Source organism: Topomyia yanbarensis, chromosome 2, assembly GCF_030247195.1.
Source record: "Topomyia yanbarensis strain Yona2022 chromosome 2, ASM3024719v1, whole genome shotgun sequence".
Lineage (NCBI taxonomy): Eukaryota > Metazoa > Arthropoda > Insecta > Diptera > Culicidae > Topomyia > Topomyia yanbarensis.
Window position 1 is genome coordinate 336,351,637 of NC_080671.1, and position 18,184 is coordinate 336,369,820.

The 18,184-nt window shown below is 38.4% G+C and overlaps 1 protein-coding gene across 1 annotated transcript in view; it reads right to left on the minus strand.

Moving 5' to 3' along the window:
- The window catches only part of LOC131684026 (uncharacterized), a 216,194-nt gene that overhangs the window by 20,290 nt on the left and 177,720 nt on the right, over positions 1 to 18,184 (minus strand). The window contains exon 9 of the mRNA XM_058966495.1: positions 13,801 to 13,956. Within this exon, the coding sequence (XP_058822478.1) occupies positions 13,801 to 13,956 (156 nt within the window). The remainder of the gene's footprint in view (positions 1 to 13,800; positions 13,957 to 18,184) is intronic.

Here is an 18,184-nt window from a genome sequence, read left to right on the forward strand (position 1 = left end):
CGGAAATTTCAATCCGCAGTGGAAGCCGTCGATAAATGGTCGAGAAGTGTTGGATTTACGATATCTGCAACGAAATCCAGCATCTCCTATTGCAGCCCGAATGCACGCCGTGAACCAACGCAAGCGATAAAAGTAGATGGTGCATCCGTTCCGACACAAACGCTGTTGAAAACCCACGGTGTTACTCTAGACCGATCACTCAACTTTGAAGCGCATTGTAAAATGACGAAGAAGGCGTGCAAATCCAGGCTGCGTATCCTGAAGATGGTCGGTGCCAAGTTACATTGTGGTTGTCGTGCGTCTCTACTGGAAATCGGGTCATCAATTGTTACCTCTAGACTGCTCTACGGCATGGGGCTCGTAAACAGAGGAGGAGATGCCGTCATTCAAACTCTCGCACCTGCATATGACAGGATGAATAGGTTCGCATCCGGAGCATATGTCACGAGCCCAATCCTAGCCATTACGGCTGAAGCAGATACTCTGCCGTTCGATCTGCTCGTTCTTCAAACCATTGCACGATTGACTATCCGCATGATGGCAAAAAGCAAGGATAATGGTGATCTTGCCTTGGTGCACCGAGCCTCCGGTCGTTTGACAGAAGTGGTTGGAGCGCCCCTTCCCAACATTTGTCCTCGCGCGCTGTTAACCGCTCGGAAGTGGTACGAACCGGAACCCTAGATCGTGTGGGACGTAAAGAAGCACGTGAAAGCTGAAGACCCTTCGGAAATTGTACGTTCAGTTGTTCAGGGGATCCTGATAGATCGTTTCAGCCGCTCAATTGTCGTCTATACCGATGGTTCCAAAGACGATTACACAGTAGGTGCGGGAGTGTTTGGAGAACACTATCAATAATCGGTTGGTCTTCCGCCGCAATGTAGTGTCTTCTACACCGAGGCTTTCGCAATAAGAACAGCGCTAACTGCGTACCACACGTCCAGAGACCTGCTAATAATGTCAGATTCGGCTAGTTGTCTATCAGAAATCGAAGCTGGCATATCCCAGCTCCCGTGGATCCAAGAGATTGAGAACTGACTACTAACTAATATTCTTAACTACCCAATCGACCGACATGTGACAAAACGAACAATTAGTGCTAATCAATACCCTCCCTGGCAATCAACCGTTCTCAAACAATTAAAAGCTAGCAGAACGGCGCACAGTGGCACCTGTTCATACAAAGTTTTGACAAAATTATAAAAATTGGTCTATGTGGCTAAAACTTGGGGTTTTAACTAATTTTGGGTCGCTGAATCCATTTCTGCTAACAGTTTTGATATTTCATATTTCATTTTTTCAACTACTTTTTTTAAACCCATTGGAATGCGTTGATCGTTAAAGGGTTAATATAAACATTAATCATAGTAGCCAATCTCATCGGATAGCAGAAATGGTTGACAAAACTAGTAAAAATCACTAATTTTTCTGTAATATGATGTTGTTTAGGCAATTAATTTGTAAGGAGATTTATGAGCTATAGGGCGTCTCCCTATGGGTATTTTCAAAAACATAGATATACCAACTTCGGCGCAAAAATGCGCAAGATGAGCCATATATATCTTGAAACTACACTAAATATTGAGTCAGATTCATGATAAGTGACCCATGGGAGACCATCTCAAAAATTGGAAGACGTATAAAGATAAATTACTGATATGATATGAAACTTTTTAATTGGATTTTTTTTATGCAGAACAATCGTAAACCAGTTTTGCACACAAATCTCCCATTTATAGTTTAGCATATTCATTCTTCTTTTCAATGATCCTAAAATCCAATCAGCTGTGTAGTTCTTGAGATATCGCCATTTGCGAGGTAATAAAAATTCTAATTAATTGAATTGAACAGAAATCCTCGACATCATTTGCTTCAACGACATGTTAAAAGTTCATTTTTCATCCGATTATAGTAAAATTTTGAGATATTTACCTTTATTCAAAATGAGAGAAAAATAAAATAAATCTTTACAAAAGAATTACAAGACATTGATTTTTGGGGTTTTGTCACTCGTCGTGCCACTGTGCGGCGTTGACAGAATCGAGGCCGTACATAGCCGGTTCATACGCTTTGCACTCTGACATATTCCTTGTCAAAACAGATTGCACGAAAACCGTTGCTAAATAATTAGTACAGCTCGACACTCTAGGTAATGGGAGGGACTGCTGCCGAGCTCTGTTCGTATCGATAAAAGCTAAAGTATTTTCCATCCTCAATGTAATTAGTTTAAGCAACCACCATTAGAGCCAAGGGGTCTGTTGGTGAAGATCATAGCTGGAAAATGTCATAGTTATGACCAGTCATCTGGTGACTGGTCGCAAGTTTGCTCGTGACATGTACAATAGGGTGGGACAAAAAATAGATTCCAGCTCCGAGCAACTTTTTAGGTACCATTTGGGTCCTAGAACAACTGTGCAAATTCTTAGCTCGATCGGTGAAACTATATTTTTGCGCCCACTGTTTAAAGTTTACATGGGATTTTGTATGGGAAAGTTAACTTTTACAAAATAATTCCTCCAGAAGTCGCCCATTACTTCCTAAAAATAAATCTTTATGTGGCTTGTATAGGAAATTTAACAAAGAAAAAAAGTCTCGAAAACCACGAAACGATCTGATGCTTGTGGAAAAAGTTATTAAGCAAAAACCAATTGATGCTCTGACGATTGAAAAAATATTCATTTTTTCTAGCACCACTGCTGTTGGTTGTCCAATTATACGCAATTTTGTTTTAATCCTCTCTTAACGTATCTAAATCTATACTATTTGGCCACTTCGCAAGGTTTTGAGTTATAAATTGAGGCTTTTTTTGTACATAATAAAAGAAAGTTAAAAATTTTGTATATAATAAAACTGTCAGAAGCAGTGATGCTATGAAAAGTGAAATTTTCATCAATCTTCAGGGCATCAATCGGTTTTTGCTTAATAACTTTTTCCACAAGCATCAGATCGTTTTGCAGTCTTCTAGACTTTGTTTCCTTGACAAATTTCTTAAAAAAATCAGACATCTGTTTATTTTTAGGAGATAACGGGCGACTCTTGGAAGAATTTATTTGCAAAAGACAATTTTCCCATACAAAATCCCATGTAAACTTTAAACCGTGGGCGCAAAAATATAGTTTCACCGATTGAGTTAAAAATTTGCAGAGTTGTTCTGGGAGCTAAATGGAACCCAAAAAGTTACTCGGAGCCAAATTTTATTTTTTTCATATAACCATGTCCCACTCTAATGTACAAGTTGCGGATTCTTGCGACATGTGACACAAGCGCGTGTACTATGACACGATACATTTTCCCGGTGACATGTCATAAAATTTGTACATATTTCAAAACAAAACTGGTTTGTCAAGCGGCTGTACATTTACTGAACTGTGACATGTATGTTCGTTTGCGAATGGTCACGACAATAGAAAAACAGGTTTGCTTGTTATGTGACATGTCGACAAAGAACCGGTTTTGAAAATGGGTAAAATATTGAATACCGTACTTTGGCGGATAATTGGAAATATAGAAAATGAGATAATTTTATTTCTTTCAACATTTCACAAATAAATATTGTTTGTTATTGCGGTTTAGAGGTGTTGAAAATCAATAGTTTTAGACATTTTAGACGCACATTGGGAAGTAAATGCGTCGAAATCGAAAAAAATTCAACTTTTCGCAGATAAACATTGTTTGTTATTACGAGTTACGAGGTGTTGAAAATCAATAGTTTTGGACATTTTAAATAGAGGTATGCGACGCGTTGCCGATTCCAGGTAAAAATCTGCTTACTATTTTTAGCTGCAACCGTCGGCGCGGCCCGGCGCGGCGTCGCTGGGCACACCTCTAATTTTAAACACATTTTTAAATTTCCATTTTGTCGAAATTACTTCCCGTTGTGCATTTCAAATGTTCAAAACTTTTGATTTTCAAGTCCTAATAACTCGGAAAAACAAGCAACATTCATCTGTAAAAAGAAAAATTGAATTTTGCGATTTTGACGCATTTACTTCCCCATGTGCGTTTAAAATGTTCAAAACTAGTGATTTTCATATCCTAGTACAGTAGGATTCCGTTTTTGGCAACAACTTAATTTTTGCAGTTGCCAAAACCGGAACCGTGCCAAAAATTGAATCCTATTTTTAAAGATTGGATTTTCAATTTACGACTTCAAAAATGTTTCAAGGATTTTTAATCTTGTGTGAAATGGAATTAGATGGAAGAAAAAATAAGAAAATTCAATTTTATTTATATGTTTATCAAATTCAGTGATCACCTTCCATACAAAAGTCGGTCAAAACCTCAAAAGGGATCCGAATTTGATGAAAACTTCACATTGGGGTAATTTTACTTCGTTGAATTCATATTTGGTGTTAATTTATTATTTCTTTTTCCCAGAAAATTTTGGCACCTAGGGAGGTTTGCAAATCCAACATTTACGAATATAAAGTGCACTATATCTGAGAATTCATTTTCAAAAAACTTGGTTTAGTGAATTTTCAGCAGAATACACTGTTTTTCAATTGTTGATAATGCTAAGAGACATTTATAAATTATATTGCGAACCCTGGGTAATCAAACACTACCATGCGTTTCCTTCAGACATATCATGAAAAATCACCTTTTCTATACGTCGGGGCAGAAAGTACAGCTACTTGAACTTTATAATTTTAATTTAATGCACGATTTATTATTAGTTCTGAGTGCGAAAAGACCCTTTAGCGACTAAATCGAATGGTAAATATAAGTCCAGCAAATAACCTTACTAATGAAATCAGTTCGATCCTAATCGTAATCTTAACTAAAACGATATATTCATTTGAATAACAAAGGTTGGAACACATTTTTTTCAGAATTGATAATCTATTTCACCTTTGAAGTTCTGTAAAATATCTATCTTTTGTCCTCAAGACGTAATATTTTGAGAAGACTCTATTCAACTAGAGGCGTGCGCCGCGCCGCCGATTTCAGGTAAAGCCAATGTGCTTACTATTTTTACATGCAATCGACGGCGCGGCGTGGCGGCGGCTGCGTGGCGCACACCTCTATATTCAACCCGTTTACAAACAGAGAAAAAGGTTAAATCAGGAAAAATCCAAAATAACATTTTGAGGTTTTGTAAGGCTAGGCGACATTGTGCATCGTCCAATAGAATTCTCACAGTCTTCGCGCACTTCTCGAGTACAATGCTCCTCATTACGAAGGTATAACATATCATTTAATTCGAATCGCTTTTCTTCGGCCCACTGGACGTCAAAACTCAAACAATTCACTGCATGGTAGTGTTGATTTCGCTCCTGGGGCAAGATAATATAAGCAACCCGATTTTTCAAGAGCCACCCTACCTCAAATCTTTTTAAAAAATCATAACAATTTAACCGTTATAGATAGTCTGGTTTATTCAGCAAACTTGCTTTAATTTATTTGTGTTATATTGTAGTACGTTGCGAAGGTAAACTTCACACATCTAAACAGTCGATACTTTGAACACCCTAACCACAAGGACCACCCTAATTCCAATCATTTGAAAAAATCGCCAAAAAATTAACAAATTTACCAAAGACATCGTAAACTATTTGGGAGCTATCAGGTTTGTATTCCTAAATACGGGCTTTCGATATGTACTGCTAATTTAGTGCCAAGTTTTGTAGTGACGTTGTATTATGCGGTGTAGCGCATTCATCTGCATTCGACTTTAAAAATTGATTCCGTCTAACACTAGTTACACTGCTACCAGTTGTATTATACATAAACAATACATTTCTATACTTATTGTTATCATTAAATACGACATATATAGTGTAAAATATAGTTAACCTTTACATGCATAACGCTTTTTTCAAACAACATTGCGAAAAACATCGCAAAATTATCACAGTAAAGTATTGACTATGAGACAATTTTAACAAAATTTGAAAAAAAAATGATTTGGGCTTTTGAGGATTAATATGACTCTCATGTTTGGAAATAAAGTCAAATGTAATGTCAATTGATACAAAAAATATCTATTGCACATTTTTAAAAGATTTATTATGTACAACAAGAATGTTGACAAAAACAGAACCCATTTGTTGCCAAAATCGGAGTGTGCCAAAATGGGAGCATGCCAAAAACGGAACGTGCCAAAAACGGAATCTTACTGTAACTCGAAAAACAAAAAAAAATAGCGAAAGGTTGAAAAAATTTCCATTTTGACGCATTTACTTACTAATGTGTGTCTAAAAAGTCCAAAACTATTGATTTTCAACTTCTCGTAGCTAGCAATAACAAACAATATTTAGGGTAAGGTGGGGCAAATCCGACCGTTGGGTAAACCCGACCCCCCTCTGTTACCGAAAATCAGCAGCACTACGCGAACTAATATCAATGTTGTCGTGTAGAGCATCGAAAATAATCATAATGGTGGTATGACAGCATTTCATCAGTCTACATTGAGATGCTCAAACGACAAAAAGTGTGTTTTTAGAACTTTTGATTTGACTTTTGTGCATCATTGACTACAGGATATGTCTGGTTGTTAAAGTGATTGCATAATAAATGTAAGTAGATTTAAATTCTTTGAATAAAGTCCTACGAAGTGCGTAGAAGAATTTAGTTCAACCTTTTTCATATTTTTTTTAATTGCATCGTAATGAAAAATGACGCGGTGGGGCAAATCCGACCACTAAATAGTGGGGTAAATCCGACCGCTTTTTTGCTAAGAAAATTTTTATTTTTCAGATTGGAATATATTTTTATTGTTATTATTTATTATTTTTATGCAAAGTGGTTCATAATTACAAACGAAAGACACAAAAACATGATGATTATAATATTCGTCGAGCAATTGCTCCGATGCAAATTGGAATATCATTACGTGCTACTGCTCGTGATTTTAGCATTCCAAGATTGACATTGAACTCCATTTTCTTCATGTTACAATTTAATAACACAACATTCATTGATTTATCATTGAAAAACCATAAAATTTGGATAATAGCTGCACTAAATCAACCAAAAACATAGGGGGTCGGGTTTACCCCACCATTTTTGAAAACAGCAAAAATGAACATTTTTGTAAAACGCTTGTATCACAAAATATTCCCAAGATCCAAATAAAATGCTATATATAGAAGGAGTCTAACCTTTAATTTGATATATAAAACGACTTGATCCGATGTAAAATGAGTATTTTACAGCCAAAACCATTTACTAGGTCGGATTTGCCCCACCTTACCCTATCTGTGAAAAGTTGAAAAATTTTCGATTTTGACGCATTTACTTCCCAGTGTGCGTTTAAAATGTCTAAAACTATTGATTTTAAAATCCTCGTAACTCGCAATAACAAACAATATTTATTTGTGAAAACTTGAAAATTTTTCGATTTTGACGCATTTACTTCCCAGTGTGCGTTTAAAATGTCTAAAACAATTGATTTTCAACTCTTCGTAACTTGCAATAACGAACAATATTTATCTGTGAAAAGTTGAAAATTTTTCGATTTTGACGCATTTACTTCCGCTTGTGCGTTTAAAATGTCTAAAACTATTGATTTTCAACTCCTAATAACTCGCAATAACAAACAATATTTGTCTGTGAAAAGTTGCAAATTTTTCGATTTTGACGCATTTACTTCCCAGTGTGCGTTTAAAATGTCTAAAACTATTGATTTTCAACTCCTAATAACTCGCAATAATAAAAAATATTTGTTTGTGAAAACTTGAAAATTTTTCGATTTTGACGCATTTACTTCCCAGTTTGCGTTTAAAATGTCTAAAACTATTGATTTTCAACTCCTAGTAACTCGCAACATTTATTATCAAAAAGTTGAAAAAAGTTCAAAATAATTGAATTTATATAGCGTCTACCATTCCTAGGTCAAACTAGCAAACCATAACAAAATGTCCATCTTTGTACCCGACCAGGAGAAAATAACTGAGCAATAACCCGAGCATACTATTTTTTGGTATTCATACCAAAACTTAGTATTAATTGATTATTATACCTCATTGAGGTATTAAGCAGGTATTGAAGAAACATTTTTCAATAACTGCTTAATACCTCAATGAGGTATAATACTTTATTTTAGTATTATTTATGTATTTCAGTTATTTTTACAAATACCGAACCAATACCTTATTGAATATCTCCGTAGAGTGAATTTTATTATTGGAAGTTTGAAAAATGTTTCATTATTATTCAGGTATTATAATAACTCGTTTCATTATCAAATAGTTATTTGTAGAACATGTCTGTGTTATTTATTTTGGTATTTTACCTCTTATGTAGAGCTCATTAATACTATATTGTGGTAAACAGTCGTTGGTATTGATACCTAAATTTAGTATTCCGCGGTTTTTTCTTCTGCTCGGGTACAGGTTCGTAAACTTTGTGACTGGTATCGCCTTACGCGCGACAGGTAAATTATCCTCATGACCAGTCTCAAGACCGGCATGTCACTAGACCAACCATCGAGGCTTGGAAGCTAACCTGTTTGAGACATGACATTTTTCAACAGAGCGTGAATGTACGGGTGGCTTGACAAGTCGCGAAAAATGTACACAAGTTCCAACTATGGTGAAGATACAACAAATAAACAAGAAATATTTTTGTCCTTCTAATTTGTGGATTCGGACTTCTGTGCAAAATCTTAGCAACGCTGTTGTGACGCTCGGTTGACTAATACGCAGCAACCTGCATTAATGTGGTCGTAGGTCTTGTGTGGTGAATGGCACATGCGGTATATATTGGTGGCAAATATATTTCCTGCAATTCCTCGACGGCATTATCCTGTCGTGAATGGCAGTCATGTCGGACTTGATCACTAAAGAGAGCTTACCTCGCTTGAACCACAGGTTAGATGAAGCTCTCTCGACGTACGGCTGCTCCAGCTGGTGTGGATGGGAACCGTGCACAGTCCGTGCAGTAGTTTGTAAATTGAAGTAAAGGTTGCTTGGTATACTTCATGTCGGTTGGCATTTTTCACAAAGTATTCTTGCAGTCGTAGCACCTGCGCTACACATAGTGCCTGGATGTCGTATTCCTTGTCTTCCTTCACCCTGTGGTAATGTGAATCTTTCCAGCGTCGAGAATGGCGCATTACCGCTAGTTCCAAACGCCTTCCACTATTTGATGACGCCGAAACTGTAGGTCAATCCGGGGACAGCAAATATATTGATTGCTCTTACTTTATTCCCCGCGTTCAGGGAATATTTCAAGATACAGCCCACTTGACTCAAGAACGTTATTTCGGAGTTTCAGCTTGATGTCGGTATGGCGAATCCCAGGGAGCTGCAGGAATCCGATATACTTATACGAATCGCCACGAACTGTGTCCTGAATCATTTCGCCTTCGTCGATCTCGCAGCCACTTGTGTCGACCAATCGCCCTGATAGTAGCTGAACAGATCGGCATTTCTCTAGACCAAACACCATGCCGATGTCGCCACTAATTCTTTTGGCTAGTGATCCCCATCTCCATAACCTGCCGCAGGAACCTCAGTCTACAGGATCAACTTTATACATCTTCAACACCTTAATGAGGAGCGAGTGCAGAAAGAGTTGTATGCCTTCTTGTAATTGATATGGCACCATTCATAAATTACGTAACGCTTTTAGGGGGGGGGGGGGGTACAACAAGTTGTGACATGTTGTGACATAGGGGGGAGGGGGAGTTAGCTAGATTGTTACGTAACATGTTTTCACCGAAGAAAAAAAAAATTTCTGGGAATTTGTTACGTAATAGGGGAGGGGGGGGGGGATGGAGAAATTTGTGACAATTTGTTACATGGGGGGAGGAGGGAGTCAATTTTGGGCAATTTTTGCGTTACGTAATTTATGAATGGTCCCTATAGGCCATACTAAGGATCCGTTGGTTACACAGTACTTCTCCAACAATGACTGCATCGATGATGGGTTGATCTTTCCAGTCTTGTGGGTTTTTTCTTGCATCCCTTCTGCTCCTCTGTCAGGATGATATTCTTCTCACAGTTGGCCCTTACGCATGTAGTGATGAGGGTGCTTATGATCTTGTGGAGACTTGTTAGACAAGTAATTGGTATGTCCTTGGGGTACCACGGGTGATGAAATCCGGCGATAAGCGGGGTTTGCGTAACGCCCAATTCCTAAGGTACTGCGTACTCTCGCGTACATCATTGGTTTCTACGGAGACAGCTGGCAACTCGTCGATTTCTGCGCCTGCTCATTTCTCCGCCTTAGTCACGGTTACCATTGCGATATTGTCTGGGGGCCTCACAAATACTGGTTCGAAAGCTAGTGATATCGCTGATATTTGGTAGACCTTCGCTTATATTGGGTTTCTTGTAGCTGATTGGTCATAGAAGTGTAACGCCTTAGTCATTTTGATTAGACGAGTGTCTATTGCTGTATTAGTATGTCGTGCTTTTTCGTCAGCGGGTGAGCTCCTAGCATGCGAAGTTCAGTAGGTGCAATGATCGCACATAATTTCGCCGATTTTTACCGTCTCTGTACGCGGTCAGCCTTCCAATAGCGGCACGAGATCCTACTCTCCAATTTCTGCAAGTTTGGATGCGCTAGTTTTTTCCGGTGATGTTGAGACGGATCGCCTCTAGGTGTAAGTCAGTATCCTAAACATCTTATGGTTGCCACTGCAGCACAGAATACTTCCAGGTTCTGCACAAATTCTAGGTGAACTGGAAGCATGTAACCGTTCATGACCTGAAGTTCACAGGTCAACTTAAAAGAAGTTTCAGGATCCTGGTGCGCGACATTGGATCCGTGTCGCGACATTGTACAACCGCTTCATCCACATTAAAAACTAAATCGCGTAGTTGCTGCCGATCAAAAGGTGGGCGTTCTGGCAACGATTTTTTTCCTTTTTCCTAACGACTAGGAGTGAGTCAATTTGTTGTTTTTATCTTGTAACGAGCGAGACGATGAGGGAAGAAATTTTAGAACAACGTGGAATAAAGTCATATGAGCAAGCTTAGAGTTTGCCGACGACGTAACTCTTTGTGTTCTACCGCAGGAGTCAGGACCGTCTTGAGTACCGTAGCTTTTAATATTAAAAATACCTTTTCCTTCAGTCCCTTGGTTTAAATATACGTTAGGTACATATAATCAAAAAAAAAATTGCCTCCTCACGCAAAACAGGATTGCTACGGCTCTGAAGTGCGGTGACTATAGAAAGAATTCAAAAAGTGCTGGAAAATGGCATATGACGAGCCACTGAAATGATACAGTTGTATGATGGTCCAATACATATCACGCATACGGTAGTTCAGTAGCTTCTTGAGTAGGATAGATGACTAATGGATCCCGATGGTTCAACTCAATCATGCTTTAAAATGATCTCGTCACTCACGTCGGTCATCACCCGATAGATGGTATTAACGTACAAGAGTAATAAAAAGTCAGACAAATGAAGATAGACTGTTAGACATCACCCTCCCCTGCATATATTGCTTGAAGCGATTCGAGTGAAGCATGACTGCAATGCTTCTGACACCGTCAGCTATAATTTTAGAAAATCCAACTATAATAGCATTATTGACTTCCTGTCGAATATCCACTGGACTGAAATTCTCGACAATGATGATGTCAACGTTGCAGTGCAGACCTTCTCCAATGTTATGAGCTATGCTATCGATCGCTATGTACCCAAAAGAAGTGGCCTTCAATCTAAGCACCCAGCGTGGTACACTGCCGAGCTGAGACGGTTAAAAGCGACTAAAAGAGCCGCTCTGAAGAAGTACTCCAAGTTTGGGGGCTACGTGCTGCGACAACACTACGTTCATGTTAACCAAGTCTATAAAAAGACATCGAAGCGTTGCCATGCCGATTACTTGCGAAACGTGCAACATAAGTTGAAGTCCGAACCTAAAACATTCTGGAAGCATGTAAACGAGCAAAGAAAGGAATCCGGGTTGCCTTCAACGATGAGCTATGGAGGACGTATGAGCTCTAGTTTACAGGAGATCTGCCAACTATTCTCTGAAAAGTTCGCGAGTGTTTTCTCCAACGAGAAACTGACACCGACCCAGGCTTCACGCGCGGCTCTCAATGTACCTCAATCATACCAGTCTTTGAACTCTATCAATATCGACAATAATATGGTACAACTGGCGATTAGCAAAATGAAGGCTTCAACCTCGGCAGGCCCAGATGGTATACCAACTATTATTCTAAAAAAATGCTCTGCCGGTCTAATTGAACCTCTTTGTCATCTGTTTCAATTGTCGCTATCAACCGGAGTATTTCCCGAACTCTGGAAATCCTCCTTCATGTTTCCAGTTCACAAAAAAGGTGATAAAAAGGTAGTTGACAATTACCGTGGTATTACAACGCTAAGCGCAATTCCTAAGCTGTTTGAAATGGCTGTGTTGGAACCCATCTCCAGCCACTGCAAACAGTATATCTCCGAGACTCAGCATGGATTTATGCCGAAACGTTCAACATCTACGAATCTTCTGTCGTTCACAACATATGTTACAGATGCTATGTCGGACGGCCTTCAAACTGATGTTATCTACACGGATCTTTCAGCTGCTTTTGACAAGATAAATCACGCTATTGCAGTGGCAAAATTGGATAGACTTGGCTTTGGTACTAATATTCTCCGTTGGATGCAATCGTATCTCAGTGATCGTCGTCTAGCAGTCAAGATAGGTGATTGTGTATCCGAAGAGTTCTTTGCTTCATCTGGTATTCCGCAAGGCAGCCATCTCGGTCCATTGATTTTTCTTCTGTATTTCAACGACGTTAACTTTTGTTTAGAAGGACCACGGTTGTCTTTCGCCGACGACCTCAAGTTATACCATAGAATACGGAATACTGATGATGCAGCTTTCCTTCAACGCCAACTGGAAACCTTTGCGGAATGGTGCGAGATCAACCGAATGACCCTAAACCCCAAGAAATGTACGGTCATTACGTTCTCGAGGAAAAAAACGCCAATTCGATTCAATTACTGTCTAGCTGAATCCACAATTGACAGAGCGAATTGCGTCAAAGATCTCGGAGTTTTTCTCGATGAACAACTGACGTTTAAACAGCATATCAGCTATATTGTCGCAAAGGCATCACGCTGTTTGGGGTTCATAATGAGAATATCTAAGCACTTTTCAGATATTTACTGCTTGAAATCTCTCTACTGCTCACTCGTTCGATCAACTCTGGAATATTGTTCAGTTGTGTGGAACCCTCATTATCTCAACGGTGTCCATCGAATTGAGACAGTACAGCGCAGATTTGTTCGGTTTGCCCTTCGTCGATTGCCTTGGAGCAATCCTCACCAGCTGCCAAGTTATGAAAGCCGGGGTTTGCTTATTGGACTCGATACATTGCAAGTGCGACGGGATCTATTCCGTGCTATGACGATTTCGGATATTTTGCAAGATCGAATTGACTGCCCCGAGCTTCTCAGTGCGATAAATATGAATGTTCGCCCTCGCGCCCTTCGCAATAATTTATTCCTCCGATTACCTCTTCGCCGGACTAACTATGGAGTAAACGGTGCCATCATTGGTTTGCAGCGGACCTTCAACAGAGTGTCATCCGAGTTCGATCTTCACATTCCACGTAGCAGATTACATGTTGACTTTTTAAATAGATTAAGAAATTATCATTAGGACCACACTGTGTCTGTTGATATTAATTAATTATAAATAAATAAATAAATATAGATATGAAAACTTCTTTCAAATAAAAACTAGACAAGAGCAAGAGTTTTTTTCTAAGGTCTGAAGAACATTCACCTTGAACCAAAGTAATTAAAACACAACCATAGTTTTAAGTTGTTCGCTGGCCCATAAAAACTTTCTGGAGGAAAACCCACACACACACTTTGAAGTATATAAGCCTTACCCGTATTTTGCGAACAACTTTCCGGCTATCGTTTTTGATGTCCAGTGTCACGGTGACGTTCTCGCCGTGCACAAAGGCCGCCTTGTTGAGTGAGGCTTTCAGGTTGACCCGTCCGTCAGCCCACAGGAACGGTTTGTCCACGGACACCTGAGGACCCTGATGGTGTTGGAGGAAAGGAAAAAAAAAGAAAGAAACAAACATCACTATTTTACATTTCGGCTGGTGTCGGTTGAGTGGCACTGAATTCATAGAAATGTCACATGAATAGGTTTTGTTTTCGCTCGCGTCTGATTTCAATAGCAACCGTCGTATTGTAGTTTTAGTAATTTTCAGTATTTTAACGGACTTTTAATTTCAGCACTGTTTTTGTAATTATGCAAAATCACAATGGTTTTGACATCTTCGCAAAAAGTTTAATGTAAGCTATAAACATGTGCATTTAATAAAATATGTTTTTATCGAGATCTGAAGCCAACAACCGACAGTTGTTCTAATATTCTCGCTTCCATCGAAATTAACCAGCGTTGCCTGGTTTCGTGTCGAGAGACAAACTCAATCATCCGCGTCAGGGATCAGCAAAATAACAAATTAAGCCGGCCAGTCTGTCCAGTTGTGATTACATTGCAATTATTATTACACCCAGGGGCTTTGATGGATTTATCCCAACCGCAGACCGCACCGCACCTCTTACTATGGCACATCTGCCTGATCTGCAGACAGTTGATTTTCCCTTATTCTATGTATGTACACACCCTCTCAGTGTCCATCGGTGTGGACCAAACTGTAAAGCGATGATTTTTCCTTTTCCCGGGTGATTTACTTTCCGCCCCGTTTCCGTTTCACAGACAGCAGCGATGCGATGCATCATTAAAATGTCATTAAATCAACTGTCTACAGACAGCGATGAGCTGGAAAGCCGTCCCGGTGTTTGCTGAGCTGAGTTAAATGCCGACAGCGGCGCGGCTAAAAATAAGCAGACGAGTTTGTTACTTTAACGTTGTCAATTCGAACGTGTCATCGGCATTTAAATTTGTTGCCAGAGAATTTTGCTTTGAAGATGCTTGAACGGGGACGCTTGGTACTGCACGTTAACGTGCATAACCATGGGTTCCCTTTCGAAGCGGTTTAGTTACTGTTGTGGTTTAATCTGTTGCCTTTAAGAATAGGAACGGGGGTGCCAAGTCACACGGGGGTTTGTATTTAAAACCTACAATGTATTTATGAGTTTATGAGAAAATATTAATCTCCTGTAAATATTTCACAAGGTCTTAAGTTCTTTTATTGTATTTTATCGCGCCAAATTCACTCAATCACATACCAATCAATCATTGGATGGTCAGCCATGTAGGGTTTGTACGATGGTATTGGTTACAGTAGATGAGTTTTCTTCAACAGTTGAAAATATCTGGGAAGAAGTTCTTTGCATGATGAAATTTTTCTCTGAACCTGAGAACCGTATTCCTTGTATGGTGAAACCGTGTTTAACACATTTCTAACCGTGTATAACACACTTCTAAAGGTCAAACGAGCTAATTTTCGTAAATATTGAGAAGTTGCTTAGTACGAAAAAACTATCAGAAAACACGACTTTACTTCATAGCATGAGAGAAAATTAAAGTGCAGTTATCCGAAATACTAGCTCTAAAAATATTTTGGGAATTTCAAGAATTTATATTTGACAAAACTCAATTTAAACGCTTCATTTTATAAAGTTAAACCAAGAAATGTACGGAATAAGGACCACCACCCCATCAAAAACGTACGTGGAGTCGCGGAGGTTTGGCGTGCCGTTGTGCAGGTATGAAATTGAAAACTGTCGAAAGTGTAGTTTTATTTTCCTGCTTTCGTTTCCATTAGTCCGTGTCTTGTTAAAAAGCTGCTGCAACCGTAAAGCACGCGATCCTAGCTGTCTTCGCTGGACGTAAGTAGAGTCGAAAATACGCCAGGGGGCCATTATTCGTTTTATTATTGTAAGGAATGGGAGGAAATTGTTCTACTTTATATACTTCCTCAGAATCCGCCAGTTCACTGGACTCACAAACCTTCGGTATGGAGTACGTTTGCGCATGTTAAAGATCGGTTTTAAGATAGCAGTAAATGTTGGCATTTAGAATATGAAGAATGTTGTTGAATTGGCAAGGCAAGAACAAAAGAATTTGGATAATGTATCTTGCAGGCTGTACAATTGGAGCAAGCGGGGGTTTCTTTCCAGAGAGAACAGTTTTCAACTAGTCAAAGACATTCCACTGCCAAACTATGACAAGCATTTCTAAACGACGAGAGTGGCAGTTGTAAAATCTTCTGGCAATTTGATCATTGTCATTTCGTCATTTATGTTTGTCAGTGTTGGAATGTAAAAGACTCTTGGCATCCTTCGACGGTAGAATTTTCCGCACAGTATGATGCGCTTCAACACCCAACAATAGACGTTAAAATGGGTCGCTCAAGATAGAATGTCAAGTGCTAATCCATGTAAGATGTCATGGCAAATCTGTGATAAAATGAAAATATATGTAGGTAAGTTTAAGAGCATGGAATATCTGGTGGTATGCTGTTCTTATAGCGTTTCCGTTATTACCTGGTGCTACACCGATGTAGTGCAAAAAGAGACAGATTGATTACACCCAAGTATTGGTCTAAAATGTGCTTTAAAGTCTTGAAAATGATATACCAAGACGACATTAATTAATAAACGTTCAAATTTTCAATTCTGCCGTTACGTTTACTATGTATACCTCGAGCGTGCTGAAAACTTTAACTGCGTTTTGAGCTGACCGGAAACTTAACTTGAACAAATGATTTTTGATCGTTTTGAAATTTTCACAGCATATTCAAAATTGATTTCTCCAGCGACGAATGTACAACATTTTTTTTATTAGTTAATATTTTAATTTACTATTTTGTGTCGATTTTTATGGCTTTTTTGCGTTTATTTTACTAAAAAGAGCGTCATTTCGCGAAAAATAGAAATATCGAAAAAAAAATCTCAAGTACTTCGATTGCTATTGCAAGAAGGAATCGAAAAAAAGTTATAAACTGTAGGTTAAAAATTGCGCGACATAGATTTCCGGTCGTTGACTCTTTCCAAAAAATCTTCCCTTCGGGAACATGCAGCACAGCCGCCATCTTGTGACAGAATAATTTGAATTTTTTTTCGCAGTTAGTTTTATAAATCCCATTTTACAAGATCTCCATTCTCACCTCTCTATTGCGTCAAGAAGAATTCCCGAAATATGTCACTTTTTCTTGTATCACAGCACAGTGGGCCCCCCTAGGTCAACAAAAATATTTCTGAACAAGCGTTTTTTTTTATTTCGCGATTATATGGTTATGGATGTATATTTTATTGTTTCAAACTTGATTTTGCCAACATGGAACTGTTTTTTTGGTATATAGAAGAATACCTAGGGTCGTTTGTTATTTACCGATAATTTGAATAACACTGTGCCACAAACTAAAAAAATTTAAAGTACTTGCAAAGTGATCTGTTAAATGTTGTAGGTCTAGGGAATACAGATAATCTTCGATACAACACACAGTGGGACCAATCCAAAAAAGTTGGGACAAAACCTATTTGAGGTCCTTATATGTCATTTTAGGGCAAGTATTTCTTCGTAGGATATGAACACAATATTATTCTACAACTTTTTCAATAGAATAAAGTAGATAACCCGAGCAAAAAAATTTTTTCAAGCATTTTTTAGAGGGTCGATGTCTTCGACAAAGTTGTAGAATATTATGCTTTGAATAACTTCTTCTAAGATACCACAGATATCAGACCTCATTTCTGAGGCAAAATTGTTGTTTTTTGTGAACAACATTGCATAATAACCAACACATAATAACCAACACAGCAATAGTTTGCCGTTGGAATTGCTTTGAACATTATTCCAGGATCGGCGTTTAGCATTAAAATCACGGATTATAAACAATTTAGACCGATTTCTTGTAAGTTTTTGTAAGTCTCCTTTTCAAAAAGTTAGTTCGCTGGCCAGTGCATTGAAAAGGCAAATAATCTGCAGTAATAAAAATGATACCAAAAGCGGTTTTAACTTTGATACCCAAACTCTCGATCACTGTGGTGTCAATTATTAATTACATTTTATTACAATTTTTTTTACAATTTTTTATTACATTTTTTTAACAAATTCCAGCCAGTTTGAAAAGTTTCAAATATTGAGATAGAATTTAGCATTGCAGTCATCAATTGAAACATTGATTGCTGCAAAAAAGTTTCGCTTCATTGATGCTATCTAGATATACTGGATAAAGGAAGCGTTGTGTGTAGGTAAAATTGGAGGCGTGGTTGTCATCGACTTTATGTCGTGCCACTGAAGCATAATATGGCGCACCATTTTAGTATGGTATGACTAAGATTCTTGAT